At 44.6% G+C, this 27,928-nt stretch overlaps 1 protein-coding gene across 1 annotated transcript; it reads left to right on the top strand.

The window, feature by feature from the left end:
- On the top strand, window positions 1-27,928 carry KLF9 (KLF transcription factor 9). Its single transcript, XM_005897474.3, has 2 exons — window positions 1-1,411; window positions 24,532-27,928. Exons 1-2 carry the CDS (start codon window positions 907-909, stop codon window positions 24,759-24,761), a joined length of 735 nt encoding a protein of 244 aa, XP_005897536.1. The 5' UTR covers window positions 1-906; the 3' UTR covers window positions 24,762-27,928.

Raw genomic sequence — 27,928 nt, forward strand, 5'->3', positions numbered from 1 at the left:
CTACAACTCCGCCAGCTGGAACGTGAGCCAGGAGGCCTGGACCGGCTAAGGGATTGAGGGGCACTTCCAAAGACGTCCGGCTGCTCCTTTCCAGCCTCCCGGCTGTTACCCTTTTAAATGTCAGCGTTCGAGGCTGTAGGGGTAGCACGAGGCATCGAAACGGAACAGTCGGATTGGCCGCGCGCCTCAGTTCTAGACGCACCTCTCCACCGAAAGGCCGTTCTGACTGGCAGCGGGAGAAAGTAAACAGAGTTGAATCACCCTCCCCACTGGCCAATTGGAGGGGGTTCGGATTGTGACGTGATGGGATTCTGCGAAATTGTTACTGTGCGAGAGAATGCCGGCACGGTGCGGACCGGCAAGAGCAGGGGCTCAGAAGCTGTCAGTGGACTGGGGGAAAAGTGTCTCTTAGACCTGGCGCTTCGTCCGGCGCTTGCCACCCGCGTCCAGGTGGTTGGGTGAATGTCTTGGGGCTTTGGCTCGACGGAGAGGCGGCCGAGGGCGTGTACCTCTCTTGCAGTTTCCTCTCTCAGCGCCTCGGGGGCGTTTTCGGTCGAATAAACTTGCGACCGCCACGTGTGGCATCTTTCCAAGGGAACGAGCTCGGAGTGGCGGGCGCGCCCGTCGGTGGGGATCGCGCCCGGCTCTGGGCATCGGCGGCGGCGAGAGGCGGCAGCGCGGCGGAGCCCGGGGCCGTGGATGCTGCGTGCGGAGGCGCTGCCGGTTACGTAAAGATGAGGGGCTGAGGTCGCCTCGCGCTCTGCGAGTCGGAAGCGCCCCGCGCCCCCGCCCCCTTGGCCACCGCGCGGCGCAGCGCTCGTAGTCCGAGGCCAGGGCACGGCGAGCCGAACCTCCGCAGCCACCGCCAAGTTTGGCCGCGCCGCCGGGGCTGCTGTCGCCCGCACCATGTCCGCGGCCGCCTACATGGACTTCGTGGCTGCCCAGTGTCTGGTTTCCATTTCGAACCGCGCTGCGGTGCCGGAGCATGGGGGCGCTCCGGACGCCGAGCGGCTGCGACTACCTGAGCGCGAGGTGACCAAGGAACATGGTGACCCGGGGGATACCTGGAAGGATTACTGCACGCTGGTCACCATCGCCAAGAGCTTGTTGGACCTGAACAAGTACCGACCCATCCAGACCCCCTCGGTGTGCAGCGACAGCCTGGAGAGTCCGGATGAGGATATGGGATCCGACAGCGACGTGACCACCGAATCTGGGTCGAGTCCTTCCCACAGCCCGGAGGAGAGACAGGATCCTGGCAGCGCGCCCAGCCCGCTCTCCCTCCTCCACCCTGGAGTGGCTGCGAAGGGGAAACACGCCTCCGAAAAGAGGCACAAGTGCCCCTACAGTGGCTGTGGGAAAGTCTATGGAAAATCCTCCCATCTCAAAGCCCATTACAGAGTGCATACAGGTTAGCGGCGTCTCCCTCTCCAACCCAACTCTGGGGTTAGTTAACCTTTGGCCAGGCAGTCTTCCTGGGCGTTGAGGATTCCATATGCGGCCGAAAGGGTGCAAAATTTTGGATGATTCTTTAAAATGATTGAACCTGGTAGAGACGGAGAGCTCACTCTCTTTAATCGTCCCCAGCCTCTAGAAGCCATGGAGAGCCTTAACTTTGGGGGACAGAGCGAGTGCTGAGTGCTAGCCCCTGTGTGTGGCTTCGTGGGGAGTCGTGCGGCCCCTCCCCTGTCCCGCCCCGCTCCCCCCACCCAGGACTCCCGCACCGGGCGACTATGGGGCCACCCAACCTGGGCAGACGCTGGCGGGGGCTTGAGGGGGACAGTCAAATGGTGTATCTTTTATTTTATTCTCTTGTGGGATTGCAGCGAAGTGGCCGAAACCTGGGGAGAAGCGGCGCACTTTACATGGAACCTTTTAGGGATGACTAAGGGCTCGGTTAGCTGTATGCTTGCTACTTTTCAGGGCTTGCCAAGGTGGTTTTAAATATGGCCAAGAGTCCTCAGAGAGGTTTAAAATAACACTGCTTCAGGCAGCAGAGGAGTTTGATCAAGTGATGGCTGGTTAAGTTTACGACTAGTCTTTTTAATAAGATTTCAGAGCGGATTTTTTCCCACGTAATTTAGATCGCACCCTCCACCCTGAATAGAGCACTTAGCAAGGAGGTGTGGTCCTTGCCAGAGGTCAAGGCTGATAATGAAGGTTGGGGTGTTTTAGAGGCCCCGTGGAAGGGGGTCTCCCAGGGAGAGCAAAAGGCAGGTCTGATCACTGATGCATGTGGCTGGTAAGACATCTGCAGTATAAAATAGGCTTTGGAGACTTACAGGAACGTCGTCGGTCAGTCAATACTGTTGGTTCTGTTTAACATATTCAGAAAAAGTTGGGAAGCTTTCATGCTTGACCATGCCCTCTCACCATGGTTAGTGTCAGGGTCCTTTATCACTGCTCTTCTAATAAGGAAGCACTGTGCCTAGTCCTCTCGTGAAACTCCTTTTCCATCTGTCCTATGACACCATGTTTAAGAGGAGGTTGTCAGAGTTCCTTGGAAAGTATTGCCGGTTTTTGGTGTAATTGTTAGTGCTTTTAAGATGAGGCCCTGGGCCTGTGGTTTCAAAATGATCATTGGTTGGTGTGATTTGGTTTTGCTTTTTTAAAAAGGCTACGTAATTGCATCTCATATTTTATTTCCTTTGGAAAGTGCTTCTTGTGGAGGTGGCTGCTGGCACAGGAGTAAAGCTGAATTTCCTCCACCGTTAATGTAAAATCAGGTTCTCTTTGGGGTTGTCATCTAGGTTGCCAAAAAATAGCACATTTTACAGTTTGTATCTTGTGCCTGATTTGGGGGATGTGACCTTTAGCATGGCTCCGGGGGTGAAGTAGGGGTATACTAACCAGAGGGTGTTACTCACCAACAGCTGTTGGGCGGGCCTGGCTGTGTCAGCCATATTCCCGGAGTTCAGCTCACAGGGACACTCTCTGCCACCTTGAGCAAAGGCACTTTCTCCTTCAGGGAGCTGCCCAGTCGTGCAGTTGAGGAGGCCTGCAGAGCTTCTTTGTGAGCTCCCTGAGTCTGCCCAACTCAGAAAGGTATTCTGGACCATTCAGTTGAGTGATTTTTCTCAGGCATTTACAGAAATGGCTGCCTATGCGTGCGTGCATGCGTGCTGCTCTTTAATACTCCATGAGGCAGGTCAGCTCAGAAGAACCTTTTACACCCCAGAGTGGAAAACGAAGTGAAATATTAATCCCATTTTAAATGTTACAGTCAGTCTTTTGAAACTAGTGATATGGTAGTCGCAGTTGTCTCAGTTAAGTTTGGGGGCTCTGTGATAATACTAGGACATGGTCAGACAAAAACCACTGCCTCTGTAAAGACCGTCAGAAGTGTACTCCTGCTGGAGAAGATACTCTTTGTCCTGTGCAAAGGCTACTCTAAATAAAAGACTTGTAGGAGGTCTCATGCATTTGGAAGTTTCTGATTCAGCCTCCAGTTAGATTATTTTTGGTGTGGGGTACAGTGTTCTTGCCTGGGGACAGGGGAGCCTGGTGGGCTTCCGTCTATGGGGTCGCACAGAGTCGGACACGACTGAAGCGACTTAGCAGCAGTAGCAGCAGCAGCTTCTTGATTTTTTAAACTATTGGCTGGTATTAAACCCAGAAGATGGCTAAGAAATAGCAATTGGAGTGTCTGTATTTTATGGAGACTTTAAAAACTAAAATTCCAGCCACACCCCCCTGGTCTGTGTGGCCCAACCAGAAGCCCTCCTGCTGCGGGCTCTCCTCCCCCTGAGCCCCATACAGCTGCCACTCGTATAGAACCAGTGGCTTTAAAAGCTGAGCCACTTAAGCAAAACTGTGGTTTAGTTCAGTGCAGTTCCTTCTAGAGTAGCCTAAGAGAGAAGATCCTTTTGAGGTGGACTGAGCTGCATTCTGATTTGACTTACTGTTTCTGAGTTGTGAAACCTTAACCTAGTTCCTTAAATTCAGAGTTTGTAAACTGGAGGTCTGCTGCTGAATTTGCTTTTTGCAAATTTTTTGGTTTGGTCAGTGCAGGGTTTATAAAAATTTCTTTACTAACGTGGAAAAATAAGGATTTCCACACAAATCCAGATTTCTGGCTTCTCTGAGAAAATCGAACAATCTGGCAATATGGGGCCTGAATTCCTGCCCAACAGCAGTTGGCTTGAACTGACCATTCTTTGTAAGGGGGATGTCCTTTATTTTAATCATTTACATGGTCTTTGTTGGCATTTAAGTTTGCAGTCTCTTCTCTGTTTGAGCCTCAGTTTCTTAATCCACAAGATAGGGTACTTTCTCTGAACTTAAGGTTTTGTGTAAAGATAATAGTTTGTGTGTGATAGGCAGAGCTTAAAATCAGCAAACATAGGAGAAACTTACTTTTAAGTAGTACTGTACTTTATGTTTTCTAATACTACATTCAGTTTGTTTTTCTGTACCCTCTAGATCAGATATCTTCTCATCTGATATACCTCTAAAGTTTAAGCAGTGAATCTATGTTAATCTGAAAACAAGTAAAACAAATATGAGCTTTTCTATCTCCAGACTCTTTGAAGAGTATTATTGTTTTGAATAAGTATTAGACCCACTGGTGTACGTACTTTGCCTGAAAACATATTGAGCTTATTATTTGAAAATGCAACCAACTTTTATCTTGGCACACCCACATCCACACCAACACGCTCCCCCCACCTCGGAGCATACACCCCAAATTGGGCCTTCACAAGCCCCCACCCAAACCCACTGATTTCCCAAGACTCTCCCACGTGCCCTCAATCTCTGTACAAGCACACAAACAAAAAGATTATCCCAAGTTCCCTGACTTTGTGGTCACCCTGCACACACACACACCCACACACATGGGAGTAGCTTTTGGAGAAGTAAACAACTACATCCAAATTCCAGCTCAGAAGTCATCAGAACCAGCTGATACAGAGTCATCCTAGGGTTGACATCCCAAGGATAGACACCCTAAGCCTATTCCATGCCAGGTGCAATTTCACTATCTTTTCGGAGGGACTTAAATCAACTGTCCCCAAGTGGTGACGATGGGTTTGAGGCTAAGGGCACTGGTTACAGGATTCTGAAAACCAGAAAGCCCTAAATCCCAATTATCACACCCCACCTTTGTAGAAAAATATTTTTTTCAATAGGGCAGAAGGGACATTCATGAAAAACAAGGAGAGATAAGAGTTGCAAAGGGCTCAACAGTGGCTGTTTCTGTTTCTCTTTATCCTGTTTGAACATTTCCCTGGGCTACTTAGAATATGTGGTGGAGAGGATCTGGGGAGTTCCCATCATGGAAGTTATCATCCAAACAGGAAATAATAGCTAAGACCTCTTTTACATTTTAAGATCCAATTTTTGCCCTATGGGGCAATTTTTTGGCCTCTCTAGGAATGTCCACACTGGCTAGCTTTCACTCAGGTCTATTTCCTTCCCTAAGACCAAAGTTTTAAAATTTTGGTCATATAAAATGAGCCATGCCTGCTCTGTGCCTCATGAACTCTTCTTCCTTAATTGCTCCAAAAAGCTTTGGAGTCAACTTTTTGGTTCAGGAGACTCTAGTACCATCAGAGGTATGAGATGGACCCACTTCTGTCACCCAGACGGCAGGGGTTCGGGGACAGGGCAGGGTCTTGAAGTAGCCTCTAGGCAGTCCATAAAGTAACCCCTGCTCAGTCTTTCCCACTTACTCTTGTCTAGTAGAAGGGAGGCCTTGTGCCTTGATTCTTAAGGAAACATTCTCTCTCCCCTGTTCTTCTGTTCATAAGGCTCCCCAAAGTGATGTAGAATAGTATTTCATAGCCTGACATGCTTCATTAAGTGTAAATATACTTAATATGGTGGTGGCTTAGTTGCTTAGTCGTGTCTGACTCTTGTGACCCCCATGGACTGCATCCTGCCAGGCTCCTCTGTCCATGGGATTCTCCAAGCAAGAATACTGGAGTTGGCTGCCATTTCGTTCTCCAGGGGATCTTCCCGACCCAGGAATCAAACCTAGGTCTCCTGCATTGCAGGCAGATTCGTACTTAATATATGTCAGTGTAAATATACACTTAAATCTGAGTGGGATCTGCATAGATAATTGCTTCCATACCCTTTATTCCCACTTTTTCTCCCCTAAGATTAGCCCTTTTTTCCCCCATAACTGCCCTCCCCCATGACGTTTTGATACCACAGATATACTGTAGAGCTGTTTATGTACTGTGCCCCTTTTGAAGGCCACAAACATTGGAAGAGCTAAGACTTTCCACCTGCCTAAGATCCAATTTTTGCCCTATGGGGGCAGTTTTAGCCCCATCTCCACCCCCAGTGAGACTGTCTAGGCACAAGCTCATGTATCCTGTCAGGAAAAAATGAGAGCAAAGGACTGCAAATGGGCTCTAGCTGTGGAGGATGATAGGATTCTAAGGACTGCAAGGATGGCCTGTTGGGTTTGCTTCTGAGTTTCCCCTGATTCCAAGGGAAGATGGCCCACGGCTGCTTGATTCCCAGCTCACTGCTGGAGTCTCACCCCGGGGGCAGAAACCTGTGAGGGGACCTGAGAGCTCTTTATTCCTGGTCCCCGAGAGAGGAAGGACCAGTTGCTTCTTCCTCACTGCCCTCCGCCCCCTGCCCATCCTTCATCACCCTCCATATGGCTGACCTAGCAAGACAGAGTGGAGTTGCCTTAGAAGAGCTGCTGTTGCTGGCAGGGTTACTGTATTACAACCGAAAATACAAGAGGAGTAGCATTAATGAGTAAAACCATTGTCTCCTGTGATTGTCCTCTCAAATCTTCTGAGAGTCATGAGGAGAGGGGACGCACGTGGGGCCTCGGTCAGTGAGGGAGGTACCAGAGTACATTTCACTCTGTTTTGATGGTAACACCTCATTACCTTCAGCAAAGATGTAACCTGAGGAAAATAAGTTCTTGGGACTCTGAACATAAGGGTCAGATTTACATTCCTGGCCCAATTGTTGATGTTTATCCCAAGAACTAGTCATTCTGCAACGTCTGTGGGAAATTCCCAGATTGAACTTCCCAGGGAGAAACATCATATGACATATTGGGAAAGTGGCTGACAATGGTCTTCCTTAATAAGCTCATTGAGAAAAAAAGTGGGCGGGTGATTTCCCAGTATTCAATCATTCAGGAGCCCCTAAAACAACCTGACGTTGTACCCTGGTTAAAGTCAGGTTTCTTGACAATCATTTTAATTTCTGCATGCCTTATGATCATGAGCATTCTTGATTCTTTTTCTTTTTTTTTAAAGCTAGCTTTGTCATTTTTGTTAGTCTTGACTACCAAAAATTTTTTTCCTTTTTTTTTTTTTCCTTTCCTCCCCTTGGCTGCTCTCAGGCTTGGAGAAAAAGCTTGCAGCATTCCAGGCCTCTGCTGCTCGAATCCTCCCCCACATCCGACCCTCCTACCTTTTCCTAATGTTTCTCCAGCAAGCCCAGCGCCCACTGAAGAACGTAAATTAGTGCCTAGTAATTGGTACAAAGGCACTTTCTGTTTCCATGCAACAGACGCAAAAAGGAGGGGCAAAGGGAAGGAAAAAACCTCACAGATGGTTAAAAAGGGAAAGAAATGGGATCCTCTGCAGTGGTCTTTGAGCAGTCCTGTCTCTTGCTCCGCCCTACTTTTTGTTGGGAAGTTAGTAACAGGCCTAAGCCCAACTCAGAGTGCTTGGTGGCAGTTGTAAGTATCAAAATAATAGAATTTGGAGGTTGGAAGTGACCTTGAGAGGTCATCGCATCCATCATTTTGTCTGTAAAAAAGTGAACCCTTTTTACCCTTTCAGATAGACGGGGATCGTTCCGTAGAAGCATGGGGGGCTATGAAGGGTTTGGAAAAATAGCACCAAGGTTCAAAGACTGGCTCTCTGTCTTAGCAGGTTCCTGAAGTCTCAGCTTGCTCAGCAACACAGTGAGGGCACCAGGCCCTCCGAAGGTGAAGTTCTCCAAGCCAGAGCTTAGCCAAAAGGAGATATTCCTTCACTGAATTCTTGGCAGTTCTTAGACTTGAATTCCTTTCCCCCAAGGTCTCCTGAAGATTTCAATCTGCTTAAATCTGGTAAACTTTAAAAAAAAAAAAAAAAAGCACACGAAACACAAAAAAACCCTGGATTTAAAGAGCTGCTTTGCATTAACCAGATTAACAATGGAGTGAAAGGGCAGAGGTGGAGTCAGCCCTTGGGACCTCTCCCCTTTTATTATGGGAGCAGCGCTCTGAAACAGCCCAAGGCCAGCGCCTGTGAGATTTCCTACTCCTCCCTTCCTGGAGTCCTTCTGAAACTTTAATACCTTTTTGGTGCATTAAGGCCAAGAGTAAACATTTGTCTTATCCCAGCCTCTAGCAGTACCCTCAGCAAATAATAGAACTAACGTTATCATTCTTTGAGAATGCCTTTCCCACTAAGGGAGTGAGATGCATCCATTTTTTATGCGTGGGATCTTCCATGGCATCCTTTCCGTTTGTGCTTAAAACCCGTGTTTATGATGGTACACCTTCAGGCTTTGCTTGTAATATCAGCCTTTGGAGTTCGGAGGTGAGAACTGAACATCTGGATCTGAAATCTAGAGGTTCTGGACCTGCAGAAACTAGTAAATTCACCATCCTAAATCCAGGACCACTAGGCATTTGATTTTTTTTTTTTTTTTTAAACTGAACTTGATCGAAAATTCAAACAGCAGAATGGAATTCATCCATGACTGAGTCCCCCCCTTGTTTTTTTAAAATTGAGGACTCTATTTTAATAGATTAAAGAGATGGGCGCTTAAGCCATACAAAATTAATGACAAGGATTTGAAAAGCAGGCAGCAGTATTTTGTATTAAACGAAGTATGAACATTTTTCCAAGGCGAGTCTCCGTTGTTTTGGAAGTGAGTCCCTCCCAGAGGACCTGACTTGAACCAAAGTGGGGACCAGTGAGGTAGGCAATAGACAGAAGCCCAGACATTCTGCTTGAGAACTACAGATATTTCAGAACTGGAAGGAATCCTTTAGATCCTCTGTTTTCAAAGAGACGGAGATGGGGTGAGGTTTCACCCTCCCTCCCTTCCATGGAGCCAGCTTTGATGGGACAGTGGCAGTCAGAAAAGCAGAGTAAGGCCTGTGAAGAGGAAACCAGCCCACCCTTAGGAACTTGAACATGAGGGGTCGCCAAAGAGGTCTTTACCTTCAACAAAAAGGCAGTAGGTAGAGCCAGTAGAACATGGGCTTTGGGGGTCCCTCACACACCTGTGTTTGAATCGTGCCTCTGCCACGTTCTCTCTCTGAGCCTCAGTTTTCCCATCTGTAAAATGGAGTTCAGTAATTACATACTGAAGGAATTTTTATAAGACTTAATTCAATTGAGGTATTTAATGCACTTAGGACAGTCTCCATATAGGAAGTATTACACTTAAAAATAATTTACATGTGTTGCCCAGAAGTCTTTATAGTTCCCAGAATTTTTGTTTACAGTTCCACATTAATCCAGTAGCTTATTCATTTAAATAATACTTACTATTGAGTACTCTTACATGCAAAGAACTGTGCTAGATGTTAATAGCAGGCACTGTGAACGTTGTGAATAATAATAATAATGATAGTAATAATTGTAAATTATTAATATTAGTAATTCTATTAATAGTAATAATGATAACATCCAGCATATATTACATGCCAAGTTCCAAGCCAAATGGTTTACACACACTGTCACATTTCTACTCCCAGAAGTCCTGTGAGATAGGGTGGTACCCACTCTGGCATTCTTGCCTGGAGAATTCCATGGACAGAGGAGCCTAGTAGGCTACAGTCCATGGGGTCACAAAGAGTTAGACACAACTGAGCGACTAACACTTTTGTCATATTATAGGAGGAAACTGGAGTTAGTAAACTTGGTCCAAGGTTACTCTTAACTTTTCCTTGACTGTTTCTAGGTGTTTGGAATTGTGCCATGATGGTTGTTGGCGAGGACCCCTTGGGTTTTGCCAGTGGGAAGAGACCCCGTGTTTTGCGTGGCTCTCTTGGATTTGGCGCAAAGCACCATTGTCTCTACTCTTGGGTTAGCTCTGGCTTGTGGTTGGTTTTTATAAAGCTTGGTGAGGGATACCTTCAGAAATCATGGAGCTGGCCAAACGTATCCTGTGTTTTCCAATAGTATCCAGAACCTGCATCCTTCCAATTGAAAAAGACCGCAATTCTGGGCCCACAGCTGATTTAATCAAGCCTCTTGGTTGGAAGGGAAAGAACCCAAACTTGGACTGGCTTAGTAAAAGTGAGAACTTTATTGGCTGCCATTACCAACTCCTTTGCGGGTAGCGCTAGTGTCAGCATCCCTGGATACAGGTGGTCAGCGTCTGCCTCTCCCCCTGGCCCAGCCTTGCTCTCCTCTGCCTTGGCTTTGCTTACGGGTAGGCTGTCTCTGAATGGTGGTAAGATGGCTGCCAGCAGTTCAGCCTCCCTTCCTGCCAATTCAGCAAGCCCAGTGGCAAGACAGTTGCCCTCTCCTAATGATTCCAGCAAAAGTCCCCAGCTTCAAGCTGCATAACCGAGTTAGAACTTTGTGCCTGTCCCTGGACTTAGTCACTGTGGCTCAGCTGGGTCACATCCAGCCTCTAGGCTGGGGTGTGGGGTTGCCTACCTGGAATTATGTAAACTGAGTGAGGAATGGGTGGTTTCCAAAGGGAAATGCTAGGTGTGCTATTGATTACCCCAAAGAAGCAATAGGTGCCGGACAGGCAGCACCAACAACTCTCCACTCTGTCCACCCATTTATAACTACAGACAGCTATTCCAAAAAGGAGAGTTTGACAAAACGAGAGACTGAGTAGTATGACATTTTTTCCCCCATATTTTTCTCCCCTTTGAAGAGAAAGAGCTCTGAACTCTCTCTGGAGTTCAACCTGTAAGATATCCACCAGAGCATATACTAAGTGGTCTTTGTAGAAGACAGATTATCTCAACATGTATTTCTTGTGGTCAGGCTTAGCCCCATAGGCCCTCCTCAGTGGATGTTCTAGAAGCCAGAACCCAAAGACTCACATGGAATACGGGTAGCCGCAGCAATGTGATCAGCAGCACCGTTCACTTGGTCTCAATTCCAGTTGTCTATTTTAATGCCCAGGGGAATGAATTTTGTTTGCCTGAATGTTTGTCACCTTGTATGCTATTAGGTAGAGACCTTGTCTATACAAAGATGAGCTATTTATATGGTGGTTCCCACTGGGATTCTGAAGTCTATTCAGTGCATGTAATGCCCAATAAGAACACCATAATAAATCATAAGAGGCAAAAATTAGACCTTAAAAATAACTTACAAAAACACATAAAAATGACTTAAACCCCTACACTGCCATAATTCTACAGTAGTTTTGTACCATTGCTGTTTTAATGAAAATAGGCAGAATGACGAACAGCTGTTTTCCCTCTTTGGTGTTGCAAATCACCCATGGCCAGCCACAAGATGCTTGTCTGCTGAGCATCACCCACTGAAGCAGGGCTTCTCAGTGTGAAAGAAACCACCAGCTGCTCCTCTGACCTGAGTCATTTCTTCTCAACGCCCTGCTTGCTCTCAAACTTCAAAGCCTGTCCAGGAATGCCTGCCCCAGGAGGGCTGGGGGAGTCAGGAGGGGCTATTTGGTAAGAGCTGGACAACTCAACCCTGTCCTTCTTCATGGTCTTTGGTGACAAACACCAGACTGTATGAATTAGTGGCTCACTCTGTTAAGGCTGGAAAAACTATTTGATGGTGGCACATGTGGCATGCATGAGTAGGATCTGTGGTCATTACAGCCTTACTATCGTGCCAGCAGTATACAGAGGTGGAGCCCAGAGAGAAACAGCTGGAAATCTGGCACTGTAGCAGCATCACTGATAGTCACTCTGGGTCACGATGACTGCCGTGACCTGGGAGGCCGGAGGAGGAAGGAGGAGGAAGCATCCACTTACCAGACAGCAGTCTCCTGTGTTTCCTGGTGTTACCCATTGTCTTTTGAGCCAACGGCTCCAGCTCTCTGGGTAGCACTTGCCCCCAGACTGGAAGCTGTAGGCGCTACAAAAAATGTTACCTAAAGGCTCACATGGAGAGGTTTTCCTTGCATTTCCACCAAGATTTCTGGCCCTCAGAAAGCAGCTATGTCCTTGGGTAAGAATTTCCCAGTCACGAGCCTGGGAAGCACCAAAAGGGAACTATTCATAACCAGAACTGAGTTCTCTTGAGCCCCCTCCCTTCACCACTGTTTCTGCTGTTGGGTGGGCAAACTTTATTTTGGCAATTTGGAGTCTCTCACTCTACTCTTTGTTAAATTCTTTTTTGGGTACGTGCTCACAAAATCAGAGTTCTCTCTCCCTTTCCTTCTGCCTTTCTTTCTCTTGGGAGTGATTTCTTTGCTGGGCAAGAGCCTGGTCTCTTCTGGCATCACAGGAGGGCTGTCCACATTGCGTGGCCTCCTCTGGCCTTGCTGGCCTCCCCCAGGGTGCCATGCGCCAGCGTGGGTCCCGTTGCTTATATGTGGGTGTCCTCTGCTGAGGAGGGCCTCTGCGCAGTGTCTCCCTGCTCTCCGTGCCTTGTCCTCCCCTAGCGTCCTCCCCAGTGCTTGGACTTAGACTTGGGAACAGCCTCTTCCCTCACCCGACATTTGAAGGGGTGGAAACTCAGGCAGGCCCTGGAGACCCTTTTCTCCGTGTGGCTGCCCAACTCCTTAGGTACCCCGATGTGTGTAGGGGGCTTCCCTTGAGGGGCTCGGACAGGCTCCGGGCATGCAGTGGGCCAGGCTGCACGGGCCACTACCCTCAGACCGCCCCAGCCTGTTTCTAATAGGAGAGTCCAGAATGCCTGCCCTCCTCAGAGACCTCTGCATCTGTTCCCTAAACACAGCCCCTCTGATTTCTCTCTCTCTGTGCAGCTCAGGTCTTGCTAGGAAGCTTTGGAAAATTAAGAGAATTTAAGGGTTTCAGCGTCTGCTTTACATTTTTAAAACTCTATTTTGAAACCTCAAGCTCAGCAGCAGCTTACTTGTTTTAACTGTCTCTCCCTCCCTGAGGCAGTACGTCTTGAAAGGAGGGCCTGGGAGTAAGGGAATTAGAAAAACACGGAAGAGGCGCGCTCTACATTTAGTTAAGGCCTGTGTTCTTTCACCTCTAATTTTGTTCTGTGCTCAGAACAGAAAAAGGGATTTGGGTGTCCTTGGTCCAGTCACTGGCCCTCTGAGTTGGCTTCACTTGATACAGGTTTGAATTACATGGTCATAAAAATGACTCAAAATGCAAAGACACAAAGAATCTCCATTCTCAGCGTAGTTTTGCCATCAAGCTTACATATCCTTTTCAGTGTTTAGTTCCTGATAGGTAATTATTATTTATTTATTATTGTTTTTTTTCCCTGCAAAAACTGCACAAAGGCAGCACACCACAGTCTGGGTTGTGAGGAAGAATGCACTCGTGGGAATTGACTAATCTGGGCCTAGACCTAGCTGTGTGGACGAGGGACAATCACCGCACCTCTCTGCCATTTCAGAGTTGCTGAGCCGGGGCCAGGTAGTGGAGACATGAAGACGTAATGACACATCTCTTGCTGGGTTGAGCAGCTGAAGAGTCAAGACCCTAGTCTGTCATCTTCATTTCTGAGGTCCTGGCACACGCGCCCTCTCATGAGTCAGTTGAGGTTAGGGATATGCAAGCAGTATTCCGACAGGCTGACTGGCTTCCGTACACCTAGACACCAGCTTCCAGTGAGGAAGCGTGTGTGACAGATGTTACAGACGCCCACTTCCCGGTTCAGAACCCCAAATCTGGGGACAGGCTGCTTTCCACAGATAAACACAGGGACCAGGAAGTAAAAGCTCACATCCAGACACTATCATGACTCTTGTATCAACAAATGAAATAAATGTAAAAGGAAACCAAATCACAAGAAGGATTCAGACAGAGAGAGGCCAGGAGCAAACCTTAATGTGATGGGATGGCATTCAGGCAGGATTATCCTTCTAATGCTATCAAGAATTTTTATTTTTCAGGACATCTACCTGTGTAGATAGCAATATTTTTGGCGAACACGAGTCTCTTAATTTCTTGATTTTTGAGTTTGGTACTAATTGGAATGGTTTATGCAGGAAACTGTAGAATTGGCTATATCCAGACGATGCACACCTCTTCGTAAGTGTATGGGTGCATCTGCACTTGGGTAATAGAAATGAAAAGCAGTAAAGCATCGCTCACATTGTGTACCTGCAAGTCAGCATTAGTTTCCTTTGGGGAATGAGGGTTGATGATAGTGGACAGTGAAGTGTCAATGGCCTGCGGTCAGCACAGGGACCAGCCTGGGCTCTGGGCTTCGGGCTTCCTGTCTTTGCCCTTCTCTCTCTCCCCCTGCTTCCTGGGAGCCTGTGCCTTGGTGGGGCAGTCCTACCATCACTGCCTGTGTCACTCAGAGTCTGAAGGGAGAGTCCTGTCTCTTCTTGCAGGGGCCATCTTCCTTTCACATATGGAAAAAGTAGGTGAGGAGGAGGTGGGGGAGGGGTGAGAATACAGAATAAAACCGTTTATTCTGAAAGTCTCTCACTTTCCAACAATTGGAGAAGGAAGCAGAACAAGCCTTCACCTTTCTTCAGTTTGGGACACTTGAGTCTATTTCTCAATAGAGTGTAAATCCTCCCCTGCCCCTGGAATCTTGATCGACCCGTTGGTGGAAAAGTTTGAACTCATACTCATCATCATTATGTAAGACTCTTCTGACTTCTCATTATGAAAGAAATAGTACTTACTCTTAAAAAAATCAGGAAAACATAGGGGGAAATTACCCCCAAAAAAAGTAGAGGTTATCCCCTCACCTCTGGATGACCATTTTTCATATTTTGTGCATATTCTTCCAAGATGTTTCCTCTCCGTAAATGTTTACACACATACACAGCAGATCATGCACTGCTCTCTTTATTTAGCCACGAATTGCTGACATCTTCTGTACAGAACCATCAAGGACCTTTGTAACAGGCACATATTATTCCTTTGTGTGGAACACTGAAGTGTTCGACCAGGTCTTTCTTTGACATTTAGGTTGTTACCAAGTTTTACCTTTTATGAACAATGCTGGTATCCCTGTGTATTTTCGTATTCCTCTCTTATTGTTACCACAAATAATTCCTGGACAAATGTATTACCAGAAGGTCCTGGAACAATTATAAGTTTCACCCATGCCTATTTTCTCATGCCACCATCAATGACTGGTATATGAACATACTTTGTAGCATTTTTACCATCCTGATGTATATTTCACTGGTGTTCTTGATTGGCATGTTTTGATTACTTATGAGATTGAATATATTTTCATATATTTATTATTTGGTTGTTAATATTAAATATATTTTTTAATTGGTTGTTAGTATTTCTTTTTTCCTTAGATTATTTTGTTTGCATCCTTGCCCAGTTCCTTGGTGGCTCAGATGTTAAAGAGTCTGCCTGCAATGCAGGGGACCTGGCTTTAATCCCTAGGTCAGAAAGATCCCCTGGAGAAAGGGAATGGCTGCCCACTCCAGTATTCTTGCCTGGGAAATCCTGTGGGCAGAGGAGCCTGCCAGGCTACAGTCCATGGGGTTGCGAAGAGTCGGACACAACTAAGCGACTAACAAGAAGTTTTATTAAGTTGGGCTATGTCGATTTGCTAGTGTCCTTTTTGTACTGTAGATTTAACCTTTTGACTTATGCTGCATTTTCCTTTAGTTCACTGTTCACTGTTTTGGTTCTTTTATATATATATATTAAATTCTTAAATTCTCTTTCCTCTATATGTATGATTTCCTCATTCCGTCCTTTCTTAGGTTCGAAGCATGTATCTTTTTTCAGATACCTTAATATGTGTCTATTATTAACTAACATGAGGAAGTGCATCCCATAGTAGGTTTTATGCAAACTCTGCACCAGGTTCAAGAGGTAGATGATTTCAAAGAGCTGCAAATTGCAAACATTTTAACATTTTTACGTATTTCAGAACTGTCTTTCAAATAGAATACTGCCTTTGGTTTCATGTTTAGAAAATCTCTCCCTACGCCAGGATTCTAAAAATATTCACCTGTATTTTCTTCTACCTTTGAGGTTTATGTTTTACGTTTATGTGTATAGTCCATTTGGAACTTGAATGAAATGTGTAAGGGTAGGGATTCAGGTTTAATTTTTTTTTAACCAAATATCTATGCCATTTATTGAATTAAGTATTCTTTTCTTCAGTGATTTGAAATGACCCATCCCTATAGTCTTGGGTTTATTTTCAGACTTGACTCTGCTCCACTGATTTGTCTTTTCCTGTACTGGTATTACAGTATCTTAATTATTACAGCTTTAATCATACATTTTAACAACTGGTATTACAAGTGCTCATTTGTTACTGTTCTATTAAAAATTTTCTTGGCAAGTTGAGTGTATTTATTCTTCCCAGTGAACTTTAAAATAATTTTGTCAAGTTCAAGAAGAATTTCTTTAGTGTGTGTTAGTTTTATAGATTAATTTGTACAGAATAGCCATACTCACACCATTGGGTCTTAGCATCCAAGATCATGGGAAATGTCCCATTTATTCATTCCTGTGATATCATAGTTTTATGATTTTCAGGCAGGGCCTGAACTTTATTTTAGGCTTGTTCTGACTGACTGTGGTTAGCATATAAGAAAACCATTGCTCTTTGGTATATTTATACCTATGAATGCATTTTTTTCTTCAAATTTTTTTATTGAAGTATAGTTGATTTCAGGCTTTCTTGGTGGTTCAGTGGTAAAGAATCCACCTGCCAATGCAGGAGATGTGGGCTGGATCCCTGGGTTGGGAAGATACCCTGGATAAGGAAACAGCAACCCACTTCAGTATTCTTGCCTGGGAAATCCCATGGACAGAGGAGCCTTTTAATTTGTCCAAAAAGGAAGTTTTATCAGTTGCAAGTAATTCTTATTTCGCCTCCTCCTTCCCACAATTTACTTCTCAATTTGTTATCTAATTGCATTCAGTAGCATTTCCTGAATAACATTTGAATAACTGTGATGTTTGGGGCAGGAATCTATTCCTTCTTTGAGCTTGACTTGAGTGGGAATGCTACCTTCTTTTACTATTGACCTTGCTGGGGAAAGGTTTGTATCTATATTTTCTATTCTTTAAGGAGCCATTTTGTTTTCAAAAAAAAAAAAAAAAAAAAAAAAAAAAGGATGTTGAATTTTATCAAATACTGCTCTATATTTTTGAAGGCAAGATGTGTGTGTGCGGGTGAGGCTAAGTGGGGGTGAATTTAGCCTGTTAAAATGAGGAATAATATCATTATGATTTTCCAATATCAAATTATCTTTTTATCTCTGGAATCCTAGTTGCTTTTTTGTAATTATGAAAAACACTATTTTCCCTCAAGAAACAGCCTTGATTTTGTACATCTGTGTGGTGCTGCGATTATTAATTGGCATTTTTAGAATTCTGTTTTGAAAAAGAGGCCTAATTCCATTAGATTTGTTTTACTAGACTGAGTTACTTTTGCTCAAAGCAGTGGAAGTATCAGGGTGTTTTTAACCCTCTTGTGTCAGTTAAGTTTAGCCTATTTTTGGCTCTTCCATGGAATTGTGGAAGGAGAGCCAGAGAGGGGAGAGTTGAGAATCCAGGGTGGTACCTCAATGGCTGCCCATCTGAGCTCAGGGGAGCCTGAACAGGGTTAGATGTATCTAGTTAGCAATCTCCAAGCTTGTCCTCTTTCTCCTTCTATGCAGAACACTCAGCACTGTTCATTTCACAACTTTACACAGAAGAATAAGCCTCACTTGGCATTGTCAGCCAATCACCAGGTAGGGTAGAGGTTCTTTTCTTAAAAGCAATGAGCCATCAAGTTGGCAAATGCATAACCAGCAGGCCCTCCACTACTTCTCTTGAACCTACTGGAGGCCCAGAAGACTTCTAGAGGCCTGACCTGTCTCTGTAAAGAAAATCTTTTACACATTCGGTGCCGTGTTCAGTAGCCACTTCGATCTAGTTTCTTTTATACTCAGAGCTGAGTCTGTCAGTGATAATAAGCACTTAGCTTGTTGCTGAGAGGGGAGGGGAGGGGAGTGGTGTATAAATAATGAGAACACACAGAAACTTGTGCTGTTAACAGTTCTGCTTCAGTAAAGCAGCCTTTATTGTGTCGCTGCCTCTGGGTGTGTTTTCCTGTGAAGGCCAGAAATAAAGCCCTAGTCTTGTACATGTCTTTTTTTTATTCCCCCCCACCCCACCCCAGGAGGATGGTGACTCTCTCATTAATACGAAAGATAAGTTTAAATATTGTTTAATTAATTGTTGCTTTGCCATATGATTTTTTTCTATATAAAGAAGGCTACCCATTCTTCTGGCATCTTAGACTTGAGCTGAAAGGAAGGGCCTGACTTGATTTACCCCCAGCTGCAGGATGCAGGCAAATCACAGCCCCTCTGAGACCCATCCTTCCCTCTCTGCACGTCATCTCCGGTCTCATTCAGCCTTAAATTCTCTTTCCTCTCTATGTATAATTTCCTCATTCCATACTTTCCTAGGTTCAAAACATACGTATTTTTCCAGATACCTTAACGTGTGTCTATCATTAACTAACATGCGGAAATGCATTCCATAGTAGGTTGTATGCAAACTCTCCACTGGGTTGAAGAGGTGGATGATTTCCAAGGGCTGCAAATTGCAAATCACCAAGAAGAATTCAAGTCCCCTGCCTGCTTACTGCTTGGCTGGCACAGTGTTTTATCAGATGTGGAGTTTGAATGCCTTTCTGTGTGGAAAGCATTCCCCAGTTGGCTCCAGATTCCTCTACAGTCCATGATCCAGTCTAATATACTGGGCATGTCACCCACTTTTATTTTGTGTCTGATTCCTGAAGACATTTAGATTTACAAATTCTGGTGTGCGCCAGATAGAGAATCAGGCCTGCAGATTGAGACCAGGGGTCAGCCAACTTTTTATAAAGGACCAGATAGTAAACATCTTAGGTTTTGTGGTCCATACAATCTCCGTCACAACCACTCAGCACTGCCTAGTCAGGCTCCTCTGTCCATGGGGTTTCTCCAGGCAAGGATACTGGAGTGAGTTGCCATACCCTCATCCAGGGGATCTTTCCAACCCAGGGATCAAACCCAGGTCTCCTGAATTGCAGGTGGATTCTTCACCAGCTGAGCCACCGGGGAAGCCCAAGTAAAAAGGCAGCCATAGGTAATACATAAACAATGAGCATAATTGTGTTCCAATGACTTTGTATGGGGACATGAAAACTTGAATTTCATATGACTTTTTCCTGTCACAAAATATTCGTTTGATTTTTTTTTTTTAACCATTTGGTAAAAGCTAAGTATAAGGATGGTGTTTATTCCAGCAGGTCAAACTTGACCTATGGGTCGAAGTTTGCTAACTCCTGATTTAGATCATCGACCAAAAGCCCCTAATGCTTTTCCAAAGGATCCAAGAAAAATCAAAACAATCCTAGAGCTTTTAGACTAGCAACTCACTTCCAAGTAGATCTATTTTTAAATGCTTGGAAACTGTAAGCTTGAATTATACACATTACATGACTCTAACAAAGGCTACTTATTGGCTCTGATTTGCTCTGGGCCCTGTGGGTGGCTTTCTCCTCTCTTAAGCACTCAGGGAAAAGGATGTTGGGGCAAGGACAGTACCTTGGGTTAGAAGCAACGAGAACAATCACTTGACTACTGTGAGGGGCAGTGAAGAAAGTACAGCCAGAAGCCAGAATGAAAGTGAAGGCAGTGGGAACGGACCCTGATTACACTTGGAATGTTTGTAAAGCAGTAAACATATATACTTAGTAGTTCTCCAGTACACACAGCCGGTTCAGGCTTCATGACAGTTTTCCACTGACTATCACTTCCATCTTGCTGAAACAGGGAATGCCTTATTTCTTTTCCAATCTTAGCACATGCTGGAGTGGTCTTCTGACCCATTTTTCCCACAATGGACACAGATTCATTCAAATAAATTAATCCTCATGATGCACTTGAAAGAACACGTGCCGGTGAATAACTAAACCACATTACCACACCCTCAAGGAAACTGCCTCTGATGCGCATTTGTCCTAACAAGCATAGAGAAAACATGGAGCTTTTCCTTGTCATCACTTCCCTCCCACCAGATCATCAAGCAGTGGAGAGAGGGCTCCAATGTAGGGAGAACAGAGAGAGGGGTTTCTGGTCTTTTTTTTTTTTTTTTTTTTACAGCTTTTCATGCTGTAAATTCTAACCATTCATTATATTTTTTAATGTAACATGTTTAAAAGAACACTTCTCCATACAGTCTTCATTGAGGTTAGAGAGGACTTTGCTGCTGTCTGATTCTGAAATAGCCCAGAAATCTTTCCGTGTTCTGGGAAATTCTGAGCAGGATTTGGTCTTATGAGAGACCTGGAGGATGAGCAGACTCAGTACACAGTTGAGGCATTTAAAAGCCTGGCAGCACAGGTAGCACAAAAGTCAGACATGACATTGTCCTTGCCCCAGGAGGCTCAGACTTCTTGGGTTTTGATAAAACCTGCATTTTGCCTTTTGCTCGAAAGTTCTGCTGAACTGGGTACAAATGCTTTTTAATCCAACAGAAGTTACAAAACTGTCGTTTTCAACTCCATGTCATTGGTATTTTCAGAGGATTCAGCTTGAAGCCCCTTCCTTGCACATCATCCGCCTTGGGTAGAGCTGGGAATCCACGGGCTTGCTATATGGCCATCGGCTGCTGTGGCTTTTCAGCTTAGAGCTCAGGGAGGAAATATTTATACTTTGACCTTTGTACAGTGAATCTGTGTATAAAAATTCATTTTGCCCACATCGGGTTTCCCGTAAGAGCAGGTAGATTGTACATGGCGTGTCACTGCTGCTCTGCTTAGAGAGCAGCAAATAAAATCTTAGTCATGTATAGATTGTCACAGGGGTGATAGCGGTATTTTGTTGTTATTCTCATTATTTTCACATCTCTGGCACAGGTTAGGAGAAGCTGGGGGAAGGAATCATTTCTGGATGACTCAGCTGCACCACACTGGGCAGCTCCCAGCCCTTGGAGCCTCTCTCTGGGTTCCATGAAGGTGAGGACAGGAGTGAGACAATATTCACTCCTCACACCTACCTAAGGAGTGTCTGGAGACTTTTGTGGAACCCAGAGTTTGTTCCCTGAGTCTGTGAAGCAGCTGCTTTGGGCTGTGCTTGGAAAGGCGTGAGGAGCAGGGATGCAGGTACCCAGAGCTGGGGGTGGGTAACAGTCACAAGAAGAGCAAGCAATACTCATCCGAAGTAGCTCCTTCTGCCTTTCTGCTTGTGTGTGTCCCTCACAAACGTGGACACAGACTCTCCCCTGCCAGTCTAGGGGGCAGGAGGCCCCCAGTGCTGGCCTGATCATGTCTGGAGGGCGAGGCTTAGCTGCATTTTAAGTGGGACAAGGAAACAGGAGCAGGAATGTGAGGAGAGCAACGATAATGGAAGGGATGTGGAAACACTGAGGAGTGTTAAGCCTGTTTCCTCATTTGTAAAATGGGCCACCTTCATGGGCTGTCATGTAAGAATTCCATGAGATAATACATGTGAAACCATTGTCTGTACATGCACTTTTGTCATTCAGTTCACTTCAGTTCAGTCGCTCAGTCGTGTCCGACTCTTTGCGACCCCGTGAACCGCAACACACCAGGCCTCCCTGTCCATCACCAACTCCCAGAGTCCACCCAAACCCATATCCATTGAGTCGGTGATGCCATCCAACCATCTCATCCTCTGTCGTCCCCTTCTCCTCCTGCCCTCAATCTTTCCCAGCATCAGGGTCTTTTCCAATGAGTCAGCTCTTTGCATCAGGTGGCCAAAGTATTGGAGTTTCAGCTTCAACATGAGTCCTTCCAATGCACAGCCAGGACTGATCTCCTTTAGGATAGACTGGTTGGATCTCCTTACAGTCCAGGGGACTCTCAAGAGTCTTCAACACCACAGTTCAAAAGCATCAATTCTTTGGCACTCAGCTTTCTTTATAGTCCAACTCTCACATCCATACATGACTACTGGAAAAATCATAGCCTTGACTAGACGGACCTCTGTTGACATAGTAATGTCTCTGCTTTTTAGTATGCTGTCTAGGTTGGTCATAACTTTCCTTCCAAGGAGTAAGCATCTTTTAATTTCATGGCTGCAGTCACCATCTCCAGTGATTTTGGAGCCCAGAAAAATAAAGCCACCCACTGTTTCCACTGTTTCCCCATCTATTTGCCATGAAGTGATGGGACCAGATGCCATGATCTTCGTTTCCTGAATGTTGAGCTTTAAGCCAACTTTTTCACTCTCCTCTTTCACTTTCATCAAGAGGCTTTTCAGTTCCTCTTCACTTTCTGCCATAAGGGTGGTGTCATCTGCACATCTGAGGTTATTGATATTTCTCCCAGCAATCTTGATTCCAGCTTGTGCTTCTTCCAGTCCAGCGTTTCTCATGATGTACTCTGCATATAAGTTAAATAAGCAGGGTGACAATATACAGCCTTGATGTACTCCTTTTCCTATTTGGAATCAGTCTGTTGTTCCATGTCCAGTTCTAACTGTTGCTTCCTGACCTGCATACTGGTTTCTCAAGAGGCAGGTCAGGTGGTCTGGTACTCCCAACTCTTTGAGAATTTTCCACAGTTTATTGTGATCCACACAGTCAAAGGCTTTGGCATAGTCAATAAAGCAGAAATAGATGTTTCTCTGGAACTCTCTTGCTTTTTCAATGACCCAGTGGATGTTGGCAATTTGATCTCTGGTTCCTCTGCCTTTTCTAAAACCAGCTTGAACATCTGGAAGTTCACAGTTCACGTGTTGCTTGAAGCCTGGCTTGGAGAATTTTGAGCATTACTTTACTAGCATGTTAGATGAGTGCAACTGTGCAGTAGTTTGAGCATTCTTTGGCATTGCCTTTCTTTGGGATTGAAATGAAAACGGACCATTTCCAATCTTGTGGCCACTGCTGAGTTTTCCAAATTTGCTGGCATGTTGAGTGCAGCACTTTCACAGCATCATCTTTTAGGATTTGAAATAGCTCACCTGGAATTCCATCACCTCCACTAGCTTTGTTCGTAGTAATGCTTTTGTCATTATTTTAGTTATTTTAAAATTTGTATTTATTTATTTTTGACTGGGTATTTCCTCAGTTCTAGGGGCTGTTAATGAACTGGATCTTCATTGTGGTGCATGGGCTTCTTGTTGCAGTGGCTTGTGGAGCACAAGCTCTTAGGCATGTCGGCTTCAGTACTTGTGGGCTTATTAGCCTCGTGGCTTGTGGGATCTTCCCAGACCAGGGATTGAACCTGTGTCTGCTGCATTGGCAGGTGGATTCTCAACCTCTGGACCACCAGGAAATCCCTGCCATTATTTTAGAATAATGTGAGTTCTTCTTTTATGAGAAATATAGAAGAACCTAGGATTATTTCATCCAGATAAGAAAAGAGAAAGGCATGATGGCAGTCTTCAGATAGTTAAGGGACTATTATGTGGCAGAGGGAACAAACTAATTCTTAGGGTTGAAATATGGCCTTCACAGGGAGGCAGGTTCACATCAGTAAGCAGTTTATTACAAAGGATGCTCAGAAACAAGCAGGCTTCCTTGGCAAATATGGGGCTGTGCCACCAGACTTGTTCAGGCAGAAGCTGGATGGCCAGGCCCTCAGGAACTTGAGGGGAGATGCCAGCCCCTGGCAGGAGGTTGGTTGGATTAGATGCTCAGTTCTCTTCCATCTCTACAATGCCAGGAAACTTAGCAAGGGCTAAGGTTTGAATCCTCAGAGAGAACTCATGAAACCAGCAACAGCGCAGAAAAAAACTGGAAAATGTAGTCTCCAAGGCTCTTTGGGGATCCATTGGGTATAAGCTCATTTACCTAACAGAGATGAGTCTCAGCAGTTTCTTCATGGTATTACTTTGTTAGGGCTGCCATGACAAAGTTCCACAGACTGAGTGGCCTACTAGCGATCTCCAGCCTTTTTGGCACAGGGACTGGTTTCATGAAGGACAGTTTTTCCATGGATGAGATGGTGGGGATGGTTTCAGGATGATTCAAGTGCATTACATTTATTGCGCCATTTAATGCCACCACTGATCTGACAGGAGGTATTGGTCCATGGCTCAGAAGTTGGGGGCCCCTGGCTTTTAACAACAGAAATTTATTTCTCACAGTTTTGGAGTCCAGGAGTCCAAGATGAAGATGTTGGCAGAGCCAGTTTCTTCTGAGGTCCATTTCTTTGGCTGGTAGATGGCCACCTTCTCCCATCATCTTCACACAGCCTTTCCTGTGTGAGGTGTGACCTAATCTCCTCTTCTCATAAGGACACCAGTCATTGGATTAGGGCCCAACCTGATGACCTCATGTAACCTCAGTTAACTCTTTAAAGACCCGGTCTCCAAATACAGCTACATTCTGACTGAGGTACTGGGTGTTAGGACTTTGATCTCTGAATAGGGGCAGACAGTTCAGCCCGGAACATAGAGGCCTTATCCTTTGAGTCATGGTGATTGGGTAGTCCACCAGGACCAGCCTGGAGAGTTTTGGTGACCTTTGGTGACCTTTAACCTCTGTCCCTGATTCCCTCCTCTTAGGTGAACGGCCCTTTCCCTGCACATGGCCAGACTGCCTTAAAAAGTTCTCCCGCTCCGACGAGCTGACTCGCCACTACCGCACCCACACAGGGGAGAAGCAGTTCCGCTGTCCGCTGTGCGAGAAGCGCTTCATGAGGAGCGACCACCTGACCAAGCACGCCCGGCGGCACACAGAGTTCCACCCCAGCATGATCAAGCGATCCAAAAAGGCGCTGGCCAACCCTTTGTGAGGTGCTGCCCACCTCAGCCAGGGAGGGACAGACCTGGAAGGACAAACTACTCCCAGCGAACAGACAGACACGTGGGAACCACGGCCCCCAGGAGGCGTGCTGCCAGCATAGGAAGTTGCTGTTCTTTGGTCTCTAGTCTAATTTTCCTCTCCCTGCATTGTTTTTAAAAGCACATTGTAGCCTGAGATCAAAGTCAACACTTGGTCCCCTTGCAGAGGCAACTCTGAACTGTCTCTGACTGTGGGAGGGAAGGCAAATGCTTTTTTTTTTCCCTCTCCTTAATTTTTTTGGGGGGTGGTGGTGGGTGGGGGGAGGGAGTAAGGCCAAGACTGGGGTAGAATTTAAAGATACAACACTGGTGTACATATGTCTGACTGGGTGAGTTGACCTGTGGCATCACACAGTGATTCTGGGCCCTTTCTGCTTGCTGTCTTTCAGAATTGTTTTCTTACCTTTTAATGTAATGACGAGTGTGCTTCGGTTTCTTTAGCAAAACCACTCTCTTGAATCACGTTACCTTTTGAGATACAAAACGCCATAGCACAGCTGTCTTTATGCAAGCAAGAGCACATCTACTCCAGCATGATCTGTCATCTAAAGACTTGAAAACAAAAAAGTTACTTATAGTCAATGGGTAAGCAGTCTGAATTTATACTAATCAAGACAAACCTTTGAAAGGTTACACTAAGTACAGAACTTTCAAACCTTGCTTTGTATGAATTGTACTTTTTGAACATAAGCTGCACTTTTATTTTCTAATGCAGAGGATGAATAAGTTAAATACATGCTTTAAGGATAGAAGCAGACATTCTGTTTGGAAACGCATTATAATCTGCTTATTTTACAGTACATGTTTCCCTGTGAAATGGCAAAGATGTGAGGGCAGAATATATATACAACAGATGCTGAAGGAGAAGGAGGGTAGTATTTTTTTTTTAATTTAAAAAAAAACAGAATTTTAGCTCTATTAACTTTTCCAAATTTTCCAATCCTTTTAATTAACCTCATCTTATTGTACCATAATGCCATGAACAGGAGGGCTTTGACTCTGCTGGGTTTTATTTGAATGAGTGCATAATGGTAACTAGCTCTGGGAACGTCTGCTTTTTGGGGAAAAGCATTGTTGGTTACCATCTCATATTCCTACAGAACTCCCACTAACAGGTGCAAGAGTTATGTAAAAAGAAAAGGGGGGTGAAATGTGAAAAGAAAAATAATACATCCCTGTAAGTAGTGAGTGCTAAGGGAAAATACCACAATGATTTCAGAGGAGACTGCAGAGTCGTCTCTTTCGGAAAAGGAAGGCACATGGAACATGCAGGGATGAAAATACATCACTGTATCTTTTACATTTTACATCAGTAGCCTCACCACTATAGGTCTTGTATCCAGGTGTCTAAAATGGCCTCAACCACTACATCCATAATATGCCATTTATCTGATAACATAATTTTGGCCTTTATGTGGTCAGAAAAATGAACTGAGTTTTCATCATTAAGAAGAAACCTCAAATAGGGGATTCAGCAGTGATGGTGGGGGAAATGTTTACATTTCTTTTTTTCATCAGAAGCATTTTCTGACAATTTTATCTAATATTTAAAACAGGGAGCTATGGTGCACTCTAGTTTATACGTGTGCTATGAGATGTGTTGTGTAAACCTGGGGTGCCCACCTATTGGTGAACTCATCATTTCACCTGACACATGCTTGTTTCCAGTTCAGAACCAGTGTGGGCTCTTGCAGCAAGCATGGGTCACAGCTGATTCCAACTTCCAGTACAGTAGCCATCACCTGCACGGTGTTTTTCCTTGATTTGTTTAACCAGTGTAGTTGCATTAGTAGTTCTATAAAAAGAACTGCTTTTAACATTAGGGACTGGGATCAGTCCATGGGATAAAAAGGAAAGTGTTTTCTCACGGGAAAACATGTCAGGAAAAATAAAGAACACTTTCTACCTCTGTTTCAGATTTTTGAAACGCTTATTTTAAACCAAATTTTAATTTCTGTGTCCAAAATAAGTTTTAAGGACATCTGTTCTTCCATACGAAATAGGTTAGGCTGCCTGTTTCTTACTGAACTCATGGAATGGTTCTGCTTGTGATCCTCTGCACGCTGCCTTTTAATGAGTGAGGAGTTTGGGGTTGCCTAGCAACCCACTAACTTGTACAAACTCATCTTTCCCTCACAGAACGAAATGAAGGAAAACCAAGCAAAGTCAGTGAAAGACAATCTTTATAGTTTCAGGAGTAAATCTATATATGGCTTTTGTCCAGCACTTAGATGGATGTAAATGCAGCAACTTGTTTAAAAAAAAATGCACAATTTACTTCCCAAAAAAAAGTTGTACTTGCCTTTTCAAGTCGTTGAAGAACTCACATTTGATATTCTCTTATATGTTATAATAATATAACGTATAAACTCAAGGCTTTTTATTCTTTGTGATAACTCCTGTTTTAACACATAACAAAACAGGAACCAGCATTCTAATTAGATTTACTCTATCAAGATATGGTTCAAATAGGACTACTAGAGTTCATTGAACACTAAAACTATGAAACAGTTACTTTTTATATTAAAAAGACCATGGATTTAACTTTAAAAAATCCAAATGCAGGATAGTAATTTTTGTTTACTTTTTTAACCAAACTGAATTTTTTGAAAGACTATTGCAGGTGTTTAAAAAGAAAGAGAAATTGTTCTATCTAATACTGTAAGTAGTTGTCATATTCTGGAAAATTTAATAGTTTTAGAGTTAAGAGAACTCCTCTCCTTGGTTAGGGAAGAAGAGAGCCCTTCACCACTGTGGAACGATGCCCTGGCTTTAAGGTGTGTAGCCCTACATCATGCTTCTTTTGAGAATTATATTTGGTAGTTATAATTACAGAAACTGATTAGTTGTCAGTTGCAGGTAGATTTAGCACAGTACTCATCACTCTGGATAGATTGAGATGTTCTTTCACAACAGATAAATGATCTGTAACACTGTAAGATACTGATCTTTACAACTGTTTAATCAGTTTTATTTTTGTACAGTATTAGTGACCTAAGTTATTTTGCTGTCCCATTTTTGTAAATCAAATGAAATTATAAGAGGATTCTGACAGTAGGTATTTTGTACATATGTATATAAGTTGTCCAAATAAAAATAATAAATGATAAAGATCAAA

The sequence above is a fragment of the Bos mutus genome, chromosome 8, assembly GCF_027580195.1.
Source record: "Bos mutus isolate GX-2022 chromosome 8, NWIPB_WYAK_1.1, whole genome shotgun sequence".
Taxonomy (NCBI): Eukaryota; Metazoa; Chordata; class Mammalia; order Artiodactyla; family Bovidae; genus Bos; species Bos mutus.